The following is an 18,758-nucleotide window of genomic DNA, read 5'->3' on the forward strand; positions in this document are numbered from 1 at the left end:
AGAGCTCTAAGCCATTATCGATTAAAATGGTCCACCCTGTATAGCTTATAATTTAAAAGTGATGTTAATAAATTGCACCGACCATGAATCGCACAGATATGCTGATAATTTTAATTTGAATTTTCGAATCGATAAAAATAACTTTCTTATATACTAGGAAGTTAGAAATGATTTAAAAATCTATCGTAAAATACAAGTTTTATTTTAGGAGTTTCGAGTATCCATTGGTAACGAAAATTTTCTGCAAGGAGAAATCATAAAAGTCAGCAAATTGGTATTCTATTCCAAAAAGAATATTTATGATAACGATATAGCCCTTTTAAAACTAGTACACGCTCCAAAAAATGTTCATCCAATCCCAATCCAATATAAAGATAACGTTAATTATGAACGCAAAATCGCGACATTATATGGATGGGGGGCAAGAATCTCAAGTGATCCAAGTACGTCAGTTCAAAATTTACGAATGGTTACTGTAGTTTTAAGTTCAGGAATTATAAGGGAGAGTGCAAATTTAACTGGGTGGTGTAAGGATAAGATATGTTTTAATTCAAAGGACAATCAAAATAAAGATATAGGATATGGAGATAGTGGAGGACCAATGACGTTAATGATTGATGGAGTAGAAACTCTGGTTGGAGTAGCTCACGGACAAAGTACTGTTAAACTGATTGATGTCCAAAACAGGGTCCAAAAATTGACTAAACTAAGCTCATTTGTCAGAATTAGCTACCAACCTTATGCTAAATGGATTCAACGAACGATAAAAAAATAGATCAATATATTAAAACAAAATATTTTTAGATCAATATTTTAACAAATATGTTTCTGTACTTTGATAATTAGGAAATGCATTTGGAGTTAATTTGAGTAATTGTTTTTTATTTAGCATTAATAATAGATGACCTTGAATTACAGAATCGAATGAGTTTTACTTTGAATTTATGTATAAGATCGAAAATTTTCCAAATCACAAATCAAATTTTTCTATTAGAAAGTTATCGTTTATAAAAAAAAAATTGGAAATTTTTATCTGAAAACCTAATACTCAAAAACTTTTATTTGTTTTTTAAAGACATCAATTTAAATATCTCAGTAGAAATAGTCTCCCTTAATGCCACTGTTATACCTCAACACTGCGAAGCTTTCTTAAATATTAAAATATTAAACAACCAATTAAAACCTGTACCGATCCCACCAAAATAACCCACTTTTAACTTGGCTTTTTTCTTCTACAGTAAGTACCTACCTAAGTAGTTTCGAAGATCAGAATCGGTCCTACAGTTTATAAAAGCTCAATATTTAAAAAAGTAGACAAATTTGATAGTAGGAAAATTTTACTCTTAACGTATCTTCGCTTACTACTTTGACTACTTATCATCCTTAATTTTTCGGATAATTTATAAAAATTTCATGACACTCCTGTAACATAATTGGTCGCCTTTGTTTATAATCAATTAGTAAATATTTATTAAACTTGAAAAATAATTATACTTTTTATTGATATTTTCCAATATGAGTTAATAATAAGCACACACTAATTGCATTTTTGAAATATAAACAGTAATGTTCGAGTTATTGGTAAATTATGTGAAATTTAATTAAATATTAGTATGGGCTTGAAGTGATAAACATGATAATCCAAATATTTCTTACAGCTCTGTGGGTTTTTTCGTGTAAGTAACAATATACCATACAAGACAACGAACTGCATGAGTATTTTTCTTAAAATCTACTATTTTTCCACTAATTCGGTTGATAAAAATAATGATTTTAACTGTCTACAACTTTGAAATTATTATGAAAAAATAAAAACAGTTTTAAAACTTATATGCAATCAATTATTCCATTTTTTATAACAACCCAATTATTTCGTTGAAAAAATGAACGGGGTAATTTTAATATGAAAATTCTCAGCCTGTACTAATAATCAATACATTTTAAAACAGCAAAGTTATTTTTTAACCCCCGAAGTAAAAAAAAAAGGGTGTTATAAGTTTGACCGCTATATGTGTGCATGTCTGTCTGTCTGTTGGATCGTAACGCCTAAACGGATGAGCCGATTTTGATTTTTTTTGTTTCGTTTGAAAGGTAATTTAAGGGGGGGGGGGGGGAGTGTTCTAAGTAATGTTTTAAGTTCGAGTTAAGGGTTCCATATCCGAAAATTTTTTGTCGGGTATTTTTAAAATTATGTAAATTTTACTTATATGTTCAGGGAAGTTGAATAAGTGGATAATAGGTGTTGCACTGAGACAGCTTGTTAAATTGCTCTGTCTTGATCCTATTTATTTGTCTATTTCTAAAATAATACCAAAAATATTATTTATTTTAGTCATTAATAGCTCCTCGATCAATAATACACGCATCATCAATGGTTGGAAGGCAAAAAGTAATCATGCATGGATAGCCAGAATAATCACCAGTATTAAAAAAGATGAAAATGATCAGGCAAGTGTAATATCAAATTGTGGAGGCAGTTTAATTGCACCAAAATGGGTCTTGACAGCGAAACATTGCTTAATGGATGAAAATCTTGGAAAAGAGAATGATGAAGAAGTAAGGATATCCTTTTGGATTGCTATTAGTATTCCCTCCGGTATGATGATTCAATATAAAAGATCAACAGATGTTATCTAGCGTATTAGGACTTTAACTTTCTACTTATATCGAGTGTAAAATGTTTATTTTTAGCAGAAACGATTAGTCTTGTAATCCGAGCAAAAAGATCACCATAATCAATCTAATAGTCTGCTGGCCTACGCCCAAAAAACTCTCATACTTAGTGAAATTCTTCCTTCTATTACGATTTAAACAATGGGTACCACGGACCCATGAACTAATTTTGTTAGTTTTCGATCTTAAGTTTAGTCGCTAGGTTCCATGCGCACACAATTAATAATATACAAATCATTGTGAAATTTTAGGATTTTTACGTTAGCATTGGTGACAATTATTTTGGAAATGGGGAGTTTGTAGAAGTTGATGAGTATTTCTTTTTTTCGAGAACAAATCGAGATGAACACGATATAGCTCTGTTAAAATTAGCACACGTTCCTAAAAAAACAATAAAACCAAAAACAGTGCAATATAAAGATATGAACTATGAAGGGAAAAATGCCACTATTTATGGATGGGGACTTACGGATCCTAATGACCCGGATTCCGGAGTATTTAATTTACGAATGGTTCGAGTGACATTAACTTCATATATAAAAGGAATTCGTGTATGTAAGAAGAATGAAATATGTTTCAATCCTGTAGAAAACAATAAAAAGGATATGGCGGAAGGAGATAGTGGAGGACCAATGACATTAGTTATTAATGGAGTTGAAACTCTTATTGGAGTGGCTCACGCTGAGAAAATTGCGACATATCAGATTGGTAAGAGTTACATAGAGTTTGGATATTCTGTCTATGTCAAAATTGGCTATCAGCCCTATGCCAGATGGATAAAACAGAAAATTGGTCTTTAACGAAATATATTTTACCTGTATGGGATATATTTTACTATATGTGGATGGTTCATTGCTTTGATATTTAGATAAATGAATAATAAATCTAAAACTTCTTCACCACACTCTTTAGAAACCGTGAAATCAAATCTTGTATCATCATTATAATTTTCTGGAGCCATAATTTTTATCATTTTTAATTATTACATTAAATTTATACGTAAAAATTAAAGCATAGGAGCTCGGCGCCTTCAATAGGCTTTGAAGATGTATAAATAGGATCGTGGTAATTAATGGTAAGAAAAAGATACCAATTTAGTGAAACTCGCGTACTTTTTTTTGAACTTCAAAGTGTTGTAGAATTTTTTATTGATAGCTACGCAGTCGCAAATTGGATTTAAACTAAGAGTGCCTAAACAGCCAAGTTCCTACAGCCCATATTTTGAATTTTTTCTTAACACCAATACTGAGCCCAGGATAGGGGAGTAAAATTACCCTAAAATTCGTGATCAGCGTACAAAATTACCCCTTAGAATAGTATTAGCTGTCATTCGCAACAAAACTCAACAAAACCTACCAGGAGACTGGGCTAACGTACAAATTTAAAAACCTATCAACTCAATTTCAAGGAGCTTAAACCCTAAAACAGCTAGTGCCAAGAAAAATTAAACCTTAACACTAATGTACAAGGCAATAAAATCCAGGCAAAACATGATATTTCAACATAATTAGGGAAAGTCAGTTGAGAAGTTAATATTGCCAAAAGGCATTTCCACAACCAAACGGATATACCAACTTGAATAGATTGTACAGATATAAATAATGTCTTAAAAATCGCAATAAAACATCATATTTCCACATAAATGAAGAGAGAGATCCTGAAAAATTGGCAACTCAACTGTAAATGGATTCATCACAGTAAATGTATTAATCGTTGTGGACATGGGCTATTTTTGTCATACGATAAATAGCATTTGAGCTATTCTTGTTGGCGTTATTTTTGTAAAAGTTGTCCGATCAGTCCGACCTAATAGCCGATCATTGGACAGTTCATGTTCTAATAAACATATAATTTGAAATGAATGTTTTTGAAATTTTTTTTCATATTTCCTATTGTGTAAATTGTATTAAAATTTAATAAACAAGTCATTAAACTATAACCTTTAGGAACTAAAACTTGCTGAATTCGGATATTGCTAAAAAATTAAAAAGTTTTATAACTTGCATACTGATTAATATTTATTGTTTTTTCCTAAAAAAGATAATTTTTTTCTTCAATATTAAGTAATTGTGAAATTTATTTATTTCTTTTATATTAGCCACTATATGTATTGCTCGCTGTTCGAGTAAGCACCATATTTTCTTTTAGAAAACTCATTTTAGAATTTATGAATTTAGAAATTATGTTTTTCGAAATGATTTAAAAGAATCGTGAAAATATTTTTTTACCTTAAAAATTCAAGCACTTCTTCAACAGTTTCTAGAAAATTCGGTCATGTTTTTCTTATCGACTTTTATACCCTCCCGGAAATAAGATTAAAATTCTTTATATTAAGAATCCAAAATAAAGCGAATAGTTTTTTTTTTTTTTAGTAAGGTTAAAAATTAATTTGTTTATAAAGAAGTTATTTTAATTTTTTTATCGTGGTTTTTTTTAATAAACAATTACCAAGAGATGCCAAATGGCATTTTTTTGTATAAATGCATTCCAGAAGTGACAATAGACACAAAAAATCGTGAAATACATGAAAATATAAATTTTCGATTTGCATAAATTTGACACTCAAGCCACGAGTAAACTCTTAATTCATTCAATCATCAATCCTTCAAAAGGCACGTCAAGTGAATTATAAAATTTTCGTGTCTTTAAGGCATCACGGCCCATTTTTCAAAATTTTTTTGCTAATAATATTTACATAGAATAATATTAATAATGTCAGTTTACTTTGACTACGTCAAAGCCAAAAGAAATACAGGAAGATAAAAAATTCTGTTTTTAGTTTTTTTCCATTGGCGTATATTGATTGTCACAGCACTGAAATTTACGTTCCTTATATCTCATAAGGAAAAACCCATTCAATTTTATCATAGTAGAATGATTGAATCAGAAACTATATACTTACTTTTTTTATCATCCAACGTATTCAATTTGTGAGTTACACTCTTTCAGAGAGCTCGTAAACTTTCCAATCGGAAAGATGCACGCAGGTCACTTTTGATGCACACCATAAGACATAATAGTTTCGACCTAAATTGATTTACTATTTTTCCAAGTATTTGGGCTTCTCAAATTCGTAGGAGGAAATTCACTTGTTGACGTTTTTAAGGTCTTGCTCAAATTGAGCTAGAAAATTGGAAGGTCTCCTTTATATAGTGTGTCGCTAAGTGTGTCGACGTCTCTAATCATCTCTGACACTAGACGAAATATTACAAATCGGCCATATTTATCAATTGATAGTTGGCGGAGTTTCAAGTTCCGATTTCGGTTTAGTATCTTAAAAAATGTGACCTATCACCCTATACTGAGCAAAATTGCAAACCGGTATTCCTATAAATAACGAAAATATGAGAGTTTCTTCATCTTAAATGCGACACACTGTATAGTAATCATACTAAACAAGAAAATTTTTAATTTTTTTTTTTTTTTTTTTTTTTTACAAGAAGGGTTGAAATCGTCTCAACTAGGATGCACTTGTTTATCGCCCACTATTTTAATCAGGTAGATAAATACTCTCACCAAACTTGTAGTGAAACAATTTTAATTTGTTTAACAATTTATGAAGAATTGGTGATACTTAAACTCTAAAGTGTTTATTAAAAAGATTTAATGTTGACATTTTCGATTACTAATTCAAATATAGTGTAAAAATAAGGTACCTATACTTTCAGATCCATACGAAATAAATAAACTACCTCAACAAAGTGTTATCAAGTGTTAAATATTATAATACAAATTTATACAGTGAGTGCAGTAAACCTAAAAAAAAAGAACAAAGCGCTTTTTGAAGACAGCTGGAAGCTGAGAGGTATTATTATGAAATAATCAAAGTCATTGAAGAAATAAAATCATTATAAACTCCATTTGAGGACAAAAAAATTCGAATTTCTCCCAAATTTATTCTCAAATTTTTCAGATTCTGGAGGTCCCTAGGGCGCAAGAGAGAGATCCGTAAAGTTACACAAACCAAAACACAAAAAAATCAATAACACAAACAAAAACTAAAAAAAAAATATCGTGGTGAGTGTTAAAGATCATATGCCACGTACAATCAACAAAATATTTCCCGTTTTACACCATAAAAACTTTAGCAGATTTTCTTGGAATATTTTCTGCGTCCACAATAATTTTATAATACCGGGTTGTTACAAATGAAAAATCTAATTCTGTAGACATACACTTACAATACTATGAGCCTGTTTGTATCAACAACCAAACATACCGTTTTTTCAAGTTTTTTTAAGTTTCACCATAAATGATTATAAATGCACCGATTTATTTATACACATAGGAGCTTAATTATGAATAAGCCTTTTATATTTTAGGCTGTACATAAAAGAGGGGCTTAACCGTTTGGGAACTTCTGAATATTGAAACAGTAGGCAATAGGTTAAGAAAAATGTCACACCTGAACTGGGCTCATGCAGCCGTGAAGTAATAGCTAAAAAATAAGGTGAACAAGAAGGAGAGGGTGGTAGCTACAGAAAGATATCTCGTATCACCCTTAACATTTGCAAGGACCAGCCCTGAGTATATAGAAGTTTTCACTTCAAAAAGGTAATAATCAAAAAAAAAATTTTGTGTGTTACAATATAAAAAAAAACTGGCTGTTGAAAACTGTCTGTGTTACAAAATAAACAAAATAAAATAGATTTGGAACTATTTCCAGGCGTCTGTGGAACTATTTCCAGGCGTCTTTTTTGGGGATATCAAGGCTGTTCTACTATCTTAAAAACCGAATAATATACGTTGATAATGGATTCCATTTTCTTGTTCTGAATTGCTCATTGATATCTATTGATCAATTATAATTTTCCAAACTATTATCGGAGAACTGGAGAATCTATCAATAACTTCAAAAAAAAATGGAAAATTGGTGTCTTTGACGGTTTTTGATATACATAACTATGCCTTATAGTTTTGCAACAGTCAGGCTTTCAAATTGCGTTTAATCTTTTGTAATAGCCCTGTACATACAGTTTTGAATTAATTAATCAAATTAATTATCAAACCAAAATAATTAATTCTTACAAAACCTGTTTCCAGAGCGTCTACCACGCAACTAGTAATAATTTTGAATTAGACTCATAAAAATTGGTGGGTCTGATCTCCAAATTAAATTAGTAATAACCTACAAAAACCATAACAATTTTTTTTTGTCTTAGCACAGAAAAGTTCCATACAGTATTTTGTAATATTATGTTTTCGTATAATATATAAAAGTAATTTTGATTTCCGATTTCCAAATAAACAGTGCGTATATTTTGTACAGATTTTTACACAAATATATAATATTCACTAATAGCAGTTCAAGGCAAGTCATTTCTCATCTCCAAAAAAACATATTCTAAGAAATAGAGTAAAGCTTGAAAACTTATTCGTGTCATGTTGAAATTATGGTTGATATCAATTAGTTTTTATGCAACAATTTGATTTTATATTCCCGCAGGAAAAAATCTCTCTTTAGTCAAAACATATATATACAAGAATTATAGGCTACCAGACAAGAATAATTAGGTAGCAATTTCAAAATAATTGGGACCATTGCACTATCAGAGTTTTTTGTCGTCGCGTAAATAAATTGTAGCGTGCATAATTGACGAAAAAAAGGATAACTTCGTCTTGAAAGTGGGCAACTTTTTGAAAGAAATACTGAACAACAGAGCAGCAAGATTAACGGGGAAAATAATTTATGATTAATAAAACGGGGAAAATAACTTGACACTCTTTCCCCAACGTTTCATTTCATTTAGTTTAATATAATTCCGAAATCCATTGTTTTGATATTTATAGTAGTATTTATTAATTAATTGTTTCAAGAATTTGAAGTTTTCTTTTTTGTGATGTAAATATACTTTTTTATTGTTTTATCAGAGCTTATGTACTTATGTATGGATTGATTAGCCCAATAGGGCATATCAAATAAATAAATAAATAAAAAAAAAAAAATAATCTGGCTTGTGCAACTTTCAAATGTCTATCTCCATAAATGAGATATACATAAATGTGCGAAATTGGATGTCATTACCAAAACATACAGCTGAATTATCAAACCAAAGCCAGTTAAGTTTTCCAAACCAAATCTTGATAGATTTAAAAAAATAGTTCATAGCAAAAAATTCACTTCCCAAGCAGAAAAATTCATTTACAATTTCATATAAGTGTGTTTAGCAAGAGTGTGTGCAAATCTTACCTTCCATTAAAATTTCACTGGTTTTGTATTTAACGATTCACTATACTTCAAAACTGAGTTTTTACGCTAAATTATGAAAGTCTAAAAACAATTTTTTCTTTGCATTCGTAAATATCCATTAATGTATGGGCATCTTTAACAAGCAACGTTGGAATCTGTCTACAAAAATAAAAGCATCTATTTAAATTAAGCGGTCAAATGAAATGATTCACCTGTGGTGCTGGTATATCAAAAAGTTTACGGTATTTCTTGGAAATACACACAAAATTTAATTGCGTTTTCCTAAGCAAATAACAGTTTGATATATAGATTTAAAGAATAATGTTACTTGGAAGGACTGCCCATGCGGGTACTTCAATTTTACAATGTAATGATGGGTGAATTATTAATGATAAAATTAATTACTTGGGAATTATTTTATGCTATGGCATATTTATTCTATGGCCAGTATATCTTTGAAACAATATAACTGCATATTGACTTATTAAAGTAGTTTTCCTTCGACAAATCGCTAGAGTACTCTGGCGAAAACTCAATTCCTTACTGTAATGAAATGAGAATAAGGCCATCGTTCTGTAATAACGGCTTGAAAAAACTGGTAATTGGAGCGCCCAGAACTGGAAAAAACTTTTTCAGTTTATATCAATAAATTGAAAATTTGTACAAAAATGTAGAAAATAAATCTTACTGAAAAGTCATTTGTGCAATTCCTTTGTTCCGCCTGGAAGAGAAGTTGTAATAACTGTAATAACTGGTAAGATGAGGCAAAATTGTGCGATGGACTTCAAATCAAGCTTTATCAAATTAGAGAATAAATCTACCGCACCTGAATGGAGGATAATGAAATGAAAACGGACTTTGGAAAAATATGGATCTTGGTGTGAGATGGAAGTAAGCCAACCACATTTCAGTGAGGTTAGTCTATCTTTGGGTTTTTTTTTTCAAATATTAGATAGTATTCACCACAACTTAGAGAGTTTCATAATTACGAATTTCCGGTCAATTAGTATAACAAAATATTCGATTCTAAAAAAGTCGAAATTAGTTTCTGAAAATGTATTATAATTAGTATTACATATATGCAAATTACCCAACCGAAAAACATCTTTTACATTGAAAAATACTTATGGAAACAAATATTCTGAAAAATAAGATGCACTTTGCTTTAATTCCGAAAAATTTATTTGTCCTACTTATCGAGCGGTAATTCAATTGAAAAACATTGCATGTCTGATCAATAATTTGCTTTAAATTACAAAATTGTTTGCATATACACATTTTTAATTACAACCTGTATATCATAACTGTAGCAAATTTCCCACCGCCTACAAGATCAATTTTTTTTTTAAATAATGATCCATCTGCAATGCATGATACATTATTAAAAGAGGAATATTTTAAAAGTAAAAATATGGTTACTGATTTCAACGAAATTTTCTTTCCCAAAAAATTTCTTTTTATGTCACCACTCAGACTTTATGAATTATTATTTTTTATTCATGAGTCACTCTCAGTCTACATGATATCGCATAGTCTATACGCTTACGGCAAACAATTATTGTGGTTTAGTTTAGACAATTTAAAAAAACCATAGAATACTTACATACTCTTTCTGAGAGCGTAATTTTAAAATCGTAGATTTCGCAAAAACATATCTATTTCAAATCAATTTGTTTTTTAATTGCAGAAAGTCCAGTATTATCGTTATAAAAGAATATTCTAAGCAACTTTTCCTTATAGTTTTATTCGATATCTCTAACCATCTTTGATGCTAGGCAAAATATATAAGGAATTCGGTATATTTGCCAATTTGTAGTGGGCTGAGTTTAAAATTCTGATTTCGGTTAAGTACCTTCAAAATTATGACCCATCACCCTGTATGACCTTTCAAAATTTCAAATCGATATTACTATAAATAACGGAAATATAGGGGTGTCTTCATCTTAAATGCGACACATTGTATAACCAAAATTTGCTACATCACTAGCCCAGTCACTAAGTGTTGAAGTAGGTTGCTGCTCGTTTTTAGGGCTAATATTTTTTTTATCTTTCAAAAAATGCTTTCAAACCGATTTGATCAATATTATAATCCTGGTTAAAAAAGTTGTTTAAAATATGAAACTTTGGTCATCAACCCAATATTCCCATACATAAAAAGTGCATTGAATCTGCTGAACTAAACTATTACATATATTTTTTAATTGAATGTATATTACATATCCCAATTTTCCTCATCCGCAGGTATATACACAAAAAGGAAATTTTATATTTACCAATTAAAGTTTTTTGAAGAATTTCAAGTTCATTAACACGAAATATAAAACAGTTGTTTCCAAAAAATTCATATAAATACTTTGGATGATACTTGATGATACATCACAAATCATTCACATCCAAAACCATTAAAATGCATACAAGAATATTCTTAACAGCTTTACTCACAGCTTTATTTGTTGCGACAAGTAAGTAAGCCATTGTTGAGCTTAAAATTGAATCGTATATAAATTATTGATTTTTTCTAATTCTATTTATTATTTTTTTCAGGTGAAGCTGATTATATTCGTGTTAAACGAATCATTAATGGAACCTTAGCACCTTCTGTCCCATGGGCCGCTAGATTAATTACCAGTAATTCGGGGTATATGATCTACAGCCAGTGTGGAGGAAGTTTAATCAATGCACAATGGGTGTTAACGGCCAAACATTGTCTCATTAATCCAGACGGCACTGATTCTGGGGTAATTATTTTTTATTCAAAATATATTTATTCATTTTTTTTCGAGAAAATAGCAAGACGTATACCAGTCCGGGGCTTGTGATTATTTTTGCATTTTGTAAAATTTTACTTTTATGTAACGTAAAAATCATATTACATTACGATTGATATATTCACTATCTGAAACAATTTCCATTTATTGCTATTTTAGAACCACATTTCTAAATTTACCTTAATTTATTCTGCCCTTTTTTGTAGGTAAAACAAATAGCAGTTGGCAACAATAACTATGCACGAGGAAAACTTCGAAGAGTTGCTGCAAAATATTTCGTTAGTCACACAAAATTCCAATATTTAGCTGATGATATCGCTTTAATCAAATTAGATCGTCCAGTTTATGGCGTAACACCAGTTAAAATTCAATTACAAAACAATTTAGATTATGGCGGTATGTGGGCAACAATTTATGGTTGGGGTCATACAGTCGAAGGCGCAGGACATGATGATAGTTCAACAGTTGATTTACGTGCAACATCAGTGATTTTAGTTGATCGTAGATATTGTGAACCAAATAAAATTTGTTTTGATCCAAATCTTACCCGTACAAATGCCTGTGTTGGAGATAGTGGTGGTCCAATGGTTTATAATTATAATAATGAACAAGTACTGCTCGGTGTTACGTCCACAGTTTCGGCACAACCTTTGTGTTCTGGCGCTATTCTAACTGGATATATGAGTGTACCATATTATGCTAATTGGATTCGAAGTACCATTCGAAATTATTGAAAGATGGTATTATTGTTTCTAATATTTTTAATTATTTTATAAGCTTAATGTTTATTCATCCATTGTTGGTTCCTACAAGGTTATTCCTTTAATTTAACGCAGGTAGTAAGCGTTCTGTTTATTTAGTATATAAGTCATTGTTTAATGTATCTAGTGTGCCATTTTTTTCTGTGTAAAATCTACATTTTTGTAAATATACCACTGTCAACTTTTATTCGTACAATGAATCTTTACTTATTTTCTACCTATAAACCTCCTAATCCTTGAGTTATACCACATTACTGTTCAACAGCTCTTGTAGCTTTGGAAGTTTATTAGCCAATTCGAAATGATTTTTTAAGTCTTAGTGTTTTTTTAAACACGTTGAAGTTCCAAAATAAAGTAGCAAATGGAGATGCGAAACGTTTAGCGTAATTATTTTCTCCTTGAATAAGTTGAAATAATAAATTAGTACATACGAAATTTTCCTTTTTGAAAATTTTTTATTCCAAGAAAAATAATTACCATAGACTTCAACACGTAACACATCCAACACTCCAACAGAGCACTTATGCCATTATACAAAAATTTCTCGGAATCAAAATCTCGGAATTCTTTCTTGGTTGCCCCCAATCAACTTATTTTAAATTTTCTTCGAAAACAACATAAATAAAGCTTCAAATCTCTACTGAAAAATGCACTTTCAGGTGAGTGGCTCAGACATTTATATAGAATAATTTTTCCAATTAATTGTAGACATAAATGTTTTTCATTAATTACAATAAATAAGTTGTTACCTAATTTGTTCTCTGAAATAAATAATTATACAATAAACATAACAGATTATTGGAAAATTACACTATAATTAAATTGTTAAAATTATGTAATATTGAAATATACATAAGATAGATATCTATCGTATAAGTAAGTCACATTCCAAGCAGAATGTGACTTACGATTCTAAATAAACTATTATTCTGTCCCCTTAAGGAAAATAAATCTATTAACACGTGAAAATGCATAGTACAATACTTACTTGTATGTAATGGCGAAGTCATGATGTAAAACAGTCGAAACTATCTGAAAAAAGAGTGATTGTTACCGCGGTCACTCGGTAGGAACTATGATCTTTTCGATGTAGATTATGTATTTTCAGTTTTAATTTTTGTATATTAAAATTTTTTTTCAATCAGTTGTCGTGGATTAGTTTCCACTTGACGGTATTTCGCATGAACCGTAATAACAAAACAACGACCTATTTGGGAATAGTTGGCCCTTTTTTGTGAAGTGCCCATGGGCCGAGCCCGCTTTAAGTAACATTTATGATAATCGAATATGATTATGATAAGAAAATGTCTCAAAGGCAGTAGTTGGACATATATTATAAAATTTAAGTAGTAGTTATATAATACCTTCTTAATCTTTTATGTTAAATGATATATCGAAGTCTAAACACTCAATGACTTTATTTTTAATTTGTAGTCATTTTTATGGATCTTGTATCAACTTAAGCTTTATTGGAAACACGTATTTGAAAAAGATTAAAAAGCTTACGCAGTAAACTGAATTAACCTTCCATTCCTCAAAAAATTTCATAATATTTTTTGCAATTTTTTATTTTATACTTAAAATTTTGAAAATATAATAAAACTTTTTTTTTCTATAATTTATGTATAAAAACAACTACTTTTTTATATAAATTTTACAAAACTACAACGAAAAAAATTATTTCCGTAACCCCAAACCATTATTCCAGACAGACAAACATAAATCAAAAAGTTATTACCTCAGTAATCCAAACAGTTTTATAAAATTTTGATTTATTCCAAAAAACGACATTAAGTTCAATAAACATTTAGTTTAATAACATAAAAAATATTAAAAATTTTTATGAAATAAAACAAAACTTGTAATGATTAATCAATTTTTTTTAAACAAACATATATAAACATCTGTCAAAGAGTAAGAATTTCACGTGTCATTGCCATGCTGTGAATTTAAAGGTAATCGTCCTGTTTAAAAGTTTTAACTACTAAAACTTAATAGATCACACTTGTTTGTACTGAAAAGACTGTGATGAAGCGAAATATATAAACTTTATTTTTTAATTTGGAGGATCTATTAGTATTAAAGTTTAGTTATAAAGACAAATGAGTTTTTAACCTTAGCTCGAGTAGTAAAATTGTGGAAATTCAGTTTTTCGAATTTCGCATTTCAATTTTGCTTATTTTGGCAATATTTTTGCTTCTTTTTTATGATAAAAAATTTTGGCATTATGTGCTGAAACATAAACTGCAAAAAGTTTGAAACTCTCGAAAAGGATGAATACGACACCAAATTTACCTTTATCAATCCTCCAAGTCATAGACAAAAAAAAACACAGAAATATTACTTCATTAAGTACAATTTTTCGGTTTAAAGTGAAAACTTTTAAAAACTGTACCTTTAACCCTTAAAATATGACCATTACCTGTGCAAATCGGTAATCGATTTTGTAGTGTTATCACATAGCGAGACACTTTTATTTTTCTGGTCTTAGCTTGAAAAAAATTCACTCTCGAAAAGAATGTTTTCACTTTTCGGCATTCGAATATCTGGGATATTCCCATATGAATATGTTTTCTTTATTCTTACTACAAATTTGAAAAAAATTTATTTATTCAGTTACAAACCATTTTGTATCGTTTCACCTTTATTCGAGAGCCTCGGAAAAAAATAATTCAATATCAATGTATCGATATTCGATGTATCGAAATAGAAATTGATTTGTCATTCAAACGTTACTCAAAACAGTTTTTACACAACAAAATCGATATTTGTAATCCTTAGGCGAGAGCCAAAAATACATTTTTTTTTAATAAAGCTTAAAAATTTACTTTTCTGACCGTTTTTATTTAAAATACTCTTGCGAACGACTAAATTTAGTTGCCGCTTGAAAAATAATGTATTCTTCTAAATAGAATTGATGGAAATAGGTACCTCACAGATACAATAAAGATGTTATAATTAATATAATCAAATAATATTTAATAGTTTTAGCCTCTATTGCACGCGGAAAATTTAACTCAAATTTCGTAGAAAATTCAGAATATGCATATATTTAACCTGAGGTTCAAGTATTAAGAATATATATGCAATAGTATTAATTAAACATAAGTCAATCAATATCTATTAATTATTTTGTTTCGCTAATTATAAAATTGTTAGTAACATGCATAATATTAATAAAATACAAAGTGTCCCGTTCAATCAATTCTAGCTAAATGTTTCTTTAACAAAGAGTTTTCGGGAGAAATAACCCACGTAAAACTTGTTCTACTTTAAGGAGGACATCTCATAAAAAGGAGAGCATGAATACGTTAAGCGATATGTGATAAAAGATAATTTTCAATTAGACATTTTTTTTAATAAAATACAAAACAACTTTAGTTGTAAACCTTTTTTCGTAAGCTCATTAAATTCAGCGGAAATCAAATGCAAAATTATTTCTATATTTGTATTTGGCATTCTGTTTCTCAGGAATATAAGCAACATCCAAATAAAATTTTCAGCATAAAATGGTAAGTTTTTCTTTATAAAGACCTACTTTGTAGTTTTTCTCTATTTGTTACTATTACAGAAACTCAATTCACCTGATTTTGGCATAAGTATAAAGATTTTTTCTTTCGATTTCTATCGAATTTATTAGAATTAAGGAGAAGTTTTAACAAAGGTTACTTCTTAGTTTACTTTTATCAGTTATGAACAAGAATTGATTTTTATGCATCTTTGAAAGTCAAGGTCCCTCCTTCGAGTAGAACAACTTTTACTTCAGTCATTCTTTCCAAAGTTTCCGTTGGATTATCTAAAGTGGAACATCCGGTATTTTCAAGTAATTAATTATAATCTCTTCGTGCAGAAGAAAAATAAGCGCCACCTTTCAAAGCTATTTATAACTTACCACAGTCATTTACATGAGATAGGTAGGCAAAAGTAATAATAATTCTAGTTCGTATATTAAAAGGTTTATAAGGTTTTCCTTTATTCCTGATAACTTTTTTGTGTTGTCAGTAGTTTCATTAAATTATGTTTTGAGCTCAATAGCACGGCTTTGCAAGTAATTATGAAAGATTATGTAGCTATTAATATCGTGTGTTGTATCGTTTTTTTTTGGTCCCATAAGCCACCCGACTATGATTATTGTATATTGTAAACAAAAATTTCCAATCCTCAGTGATTTAGTTATAAAAACAACATGTAAAAAAACAATAACACACATCAAAACATCTAATTTTTTTCTGCATTCCACGACAGTGACCGATCAAATAAATATGAGTAGGTAAATGGAAAGTTTTTTTTTTTAATATTTTTTTCATCAACAATAAATGAAGTCATAAATGTTTGGTGTCAATCAAAAAAATAATCTTAGGATCTAATAGCAATGTATTTTATTGTTTTTGTAGTTCGGAGATATCAGTGATAATATAGACTGAAATGATTCTCATCAAATACTGAAATTGATTATGGGCCGTGATACAGATACCAATTTAACAAAATAGTTGAACTTTGGAGACATGTTTTCTGATTGAAATTATGTAGGGATTAAGACATTTGGGCGCATTCTCAAAAAAAAAACGCGAAAAGTTCTCATTCAAAATCATTTTAAGACATATTTTTTTCTTTAAATAATTTTCCATTTAGCCATATAAATTTCTAATTCCTAAACAGTTTTGCCGTTGTTAACATGGTGTCCCATATAATCCTATTATTTAAAAATTCGGAGCGTAGGATTTGCGTTAGCTATGAAAATTGTCTCAGAGATTGAAAAAAATAACATATTTTTATTAAAATCGAATATTTCATTTTTAATTTTCCAAGAATTTTCATTTCGAAAACTATAGAAAAAATCACAAGAGTACTCTTAAAACTGATTTTATTTTGAAAAAATTCAAAATTTTGTGGAATTTTATGGGTATACAGATAGTTTCAAAACTATGACAACATACATGCTGAGCGAAATAAGAATTCGTTAGCGAAATAAAAATAAGAATTAGTCTTAATATATCGTAATTATTAATATGAATTTTCTACTGATATATCTTTATCATTTTTTCTTTCTCCTAGGATCCTTAGCAAGTTTCATTTATACGGAAATATTTACGTTCTATATTCTAAAATATAAAATTTTCAATTTTTCGAATAAAATCAAATTTTCAGTTTTGGACCTTTGAACAAAAATTTTTCTGTTAATATTTAGTTCAGAAAAAAAAATCTTTAAACATGTTTAAAGGACAAATTGTTTTCTATAACTTAAAATAATGAAATTAAACGACAAGCCTTATTCTCTAAATAAGATCTAAAATCTCCTGCTTAGAATTCCATGATATGCGATAGTTTTACGTTACTTTATATCAACTTTGTAAACTTTGAATTTAAACAGAAAAATTTATAAATCAATTAATAAACACATCACATCACAAGTATCGCATATGAAACTAAACTATTTTATTGTTTATTTGAAATAAACAATAACTTAGAGTTATTGACTTCAAAAAAAGAGATCAAATCAATTGATATGCACAACAAAAGAAAAATTATTATACAAAATAGACAAAAGATTAATGTGTCTCCAATTTGTTTTATATTTTATTTGTTTCTATTTGTTTGAAATTAAACTGTGAAAAAATTCGTACCGTCTCATAAGTTGCTCATGGTAAGCTTTAAGACTTAAATTTCGAAAAACTGAAAGAAAGGGAAGATTTAATGAAATTTTAAGAAACATGACACATTCCAAAAGAAACTTTTTGATGAAAATTGAGCGTTTCAAAGAAATAATGTCTGAAAATCCAAAGTGAATATTTAAATGATATGAAAATAGGTGCTTAAAATACGATAGATAGCATCCTAGAAATTTATGGGCATTAAAACCGACAATATAAGCTTTGTGATTGATTTCAATTTTACCCCTAATTTGTTTTGAATACATTTATTTACGAAACAAATATACAGGGTGATCAGGGTGCGAAAAAATCAAGTACATATATGCATTTAATCATTTTTGTAATATTTTACTATCTAGTTTGTTTTAAGCGGTTTTTTTGTTTTTGGGCCATAATTTTGGGGAATAGGATGTATATTGTTTTTTACAGATTTTAAAATTACTTGAGCTTCTAAAAGAACAACGGTTTTACCAAAATTGCTTATGATTTTCGAAAATTAGGGCATTTTTAAATATGAACTAAATATTCGGACTGACTCAGTTTAGTGTCAAAATTATTTTATTTTGTTTAAGAAGCTGTTCAAACGGAGCTCCACCAATGCTCAAGCAAGTTTTAAGTCTTGATTGATTCCAGCCAAACGATTTTAACAAGAAAATCGAAAATAAAAACACATCGCACATAAATAGCACTAAATTTAAGGGTGAAGTCGATTTGG

General features: G+C 29.1%; 2 protein-coding genes across 2 annotated transcripts; both read left to right on the plus strand.

The window, feature by feature from the left end:
* The first annotated feature begins 466 nt into the window (after positions 1-466).
* On the plus strand, positions 467-10,573 carry LOC123301143 (granzyme K-like). The gene is made up of 4 exons (XM_044883877.1): positions 467-656; positions 2,333-2,556; positions 2,925-3,381; positions 10,551-10,573. Exons 1-4 carry the CDS (start codon positions 467-469, stop codon positions 10,571-10,573), a joined length of 894 nt encoding a protein of 297 aa, XP_044739812.1.
* Positions 10,574-11,257: 684 nt separating this feature from the next.
* On the plus strand, positions 11,258-12,403 carry LOC123299726 (chymotrypsin-1-like). Its single transcript, XM_044882043.1, has 3 exons — positions 11,258-11,325; positions 11,408-11,601; positions 11,838-12,403. The coding sequence occupies exons 1-3, from the start codon at positions 11,271-11,273 to the stop codon at positions 12,363-12,365; spliced, it is 777 nt and encodes a 258-aa protein (XP_044737978.1). The 5' UTR covers positions 11,258-11,270; the 3' UTR covers positions 12,366-12,403.
* Positions 12,404-18,758: the final 6,355 nt, after the last annotated feature.

The sequence above is a fragment of the Chrysoperla carnea genome, chromosome 5 (genome assembly GCF_905475395.1).
Source record: "Chrysoperla carnea chromosome 5, inChrCarn1.1, whole genome shotgun sequence".
In the NCBI taxonomy this organism is placed as follows: Eukaryota; Metazoa; Arthropoda; class Insecta; order Neuroptera; family Chrysopidae; genus Chrysoperla; species Chrysoperla carnea.

What these genes read in the sequence shown, in the direction of transcription:
- LOC123301143 (XM_044883877.1), top strand. Translation starts at nt 467, where the DNA reads ATGGTTACTGTAGTTTTAAGTTCAGGAATTATAAGGGAGAGTGCAAAT. An exon ending in TGGAGTAGCTCACGGACAAA is followed by an intron (nt 657 to 2,332) that starts GTACTGTTAAAC and finishes TATTTATTTTAG; the next exon opens with TCATTAATAGCTCCTCGATC. An exon ending in AATTGCGACATATCAGATTG is followed by an intron (nt 3,382 to 10,550) that starts GTAAGAGTTACA and finishes TTTTAATTGCAG; the next exon opens with AAAGTCCAGTATTATCGTTA.
- LOC123299726 (XM_044882043.1), top strand. Translation starts at nt 11,271, where the DNA reads ATGCATACAAGAATATTCTTAACAGCTTTACTCACAGCTTTATTTGTT. An exon ending in AGCTTTATTTGTTGCGACAA is followed by an intron (nt 11,326 to 11,407) that starts GTAAGTAAGCCA and finishes TATTTTTTTCAG; the next exon opens with GTGAAGCTGATTATATTCGT. An exon ending in CAGACGGCACTGATTCTGGG is followed by an intron (nt 11,602 to 11,837) that starts GTAATTATTTTT and finishes CCTTTTTTGTAG; the next exon opens with GTAAAACAAATAGCAGTTGG.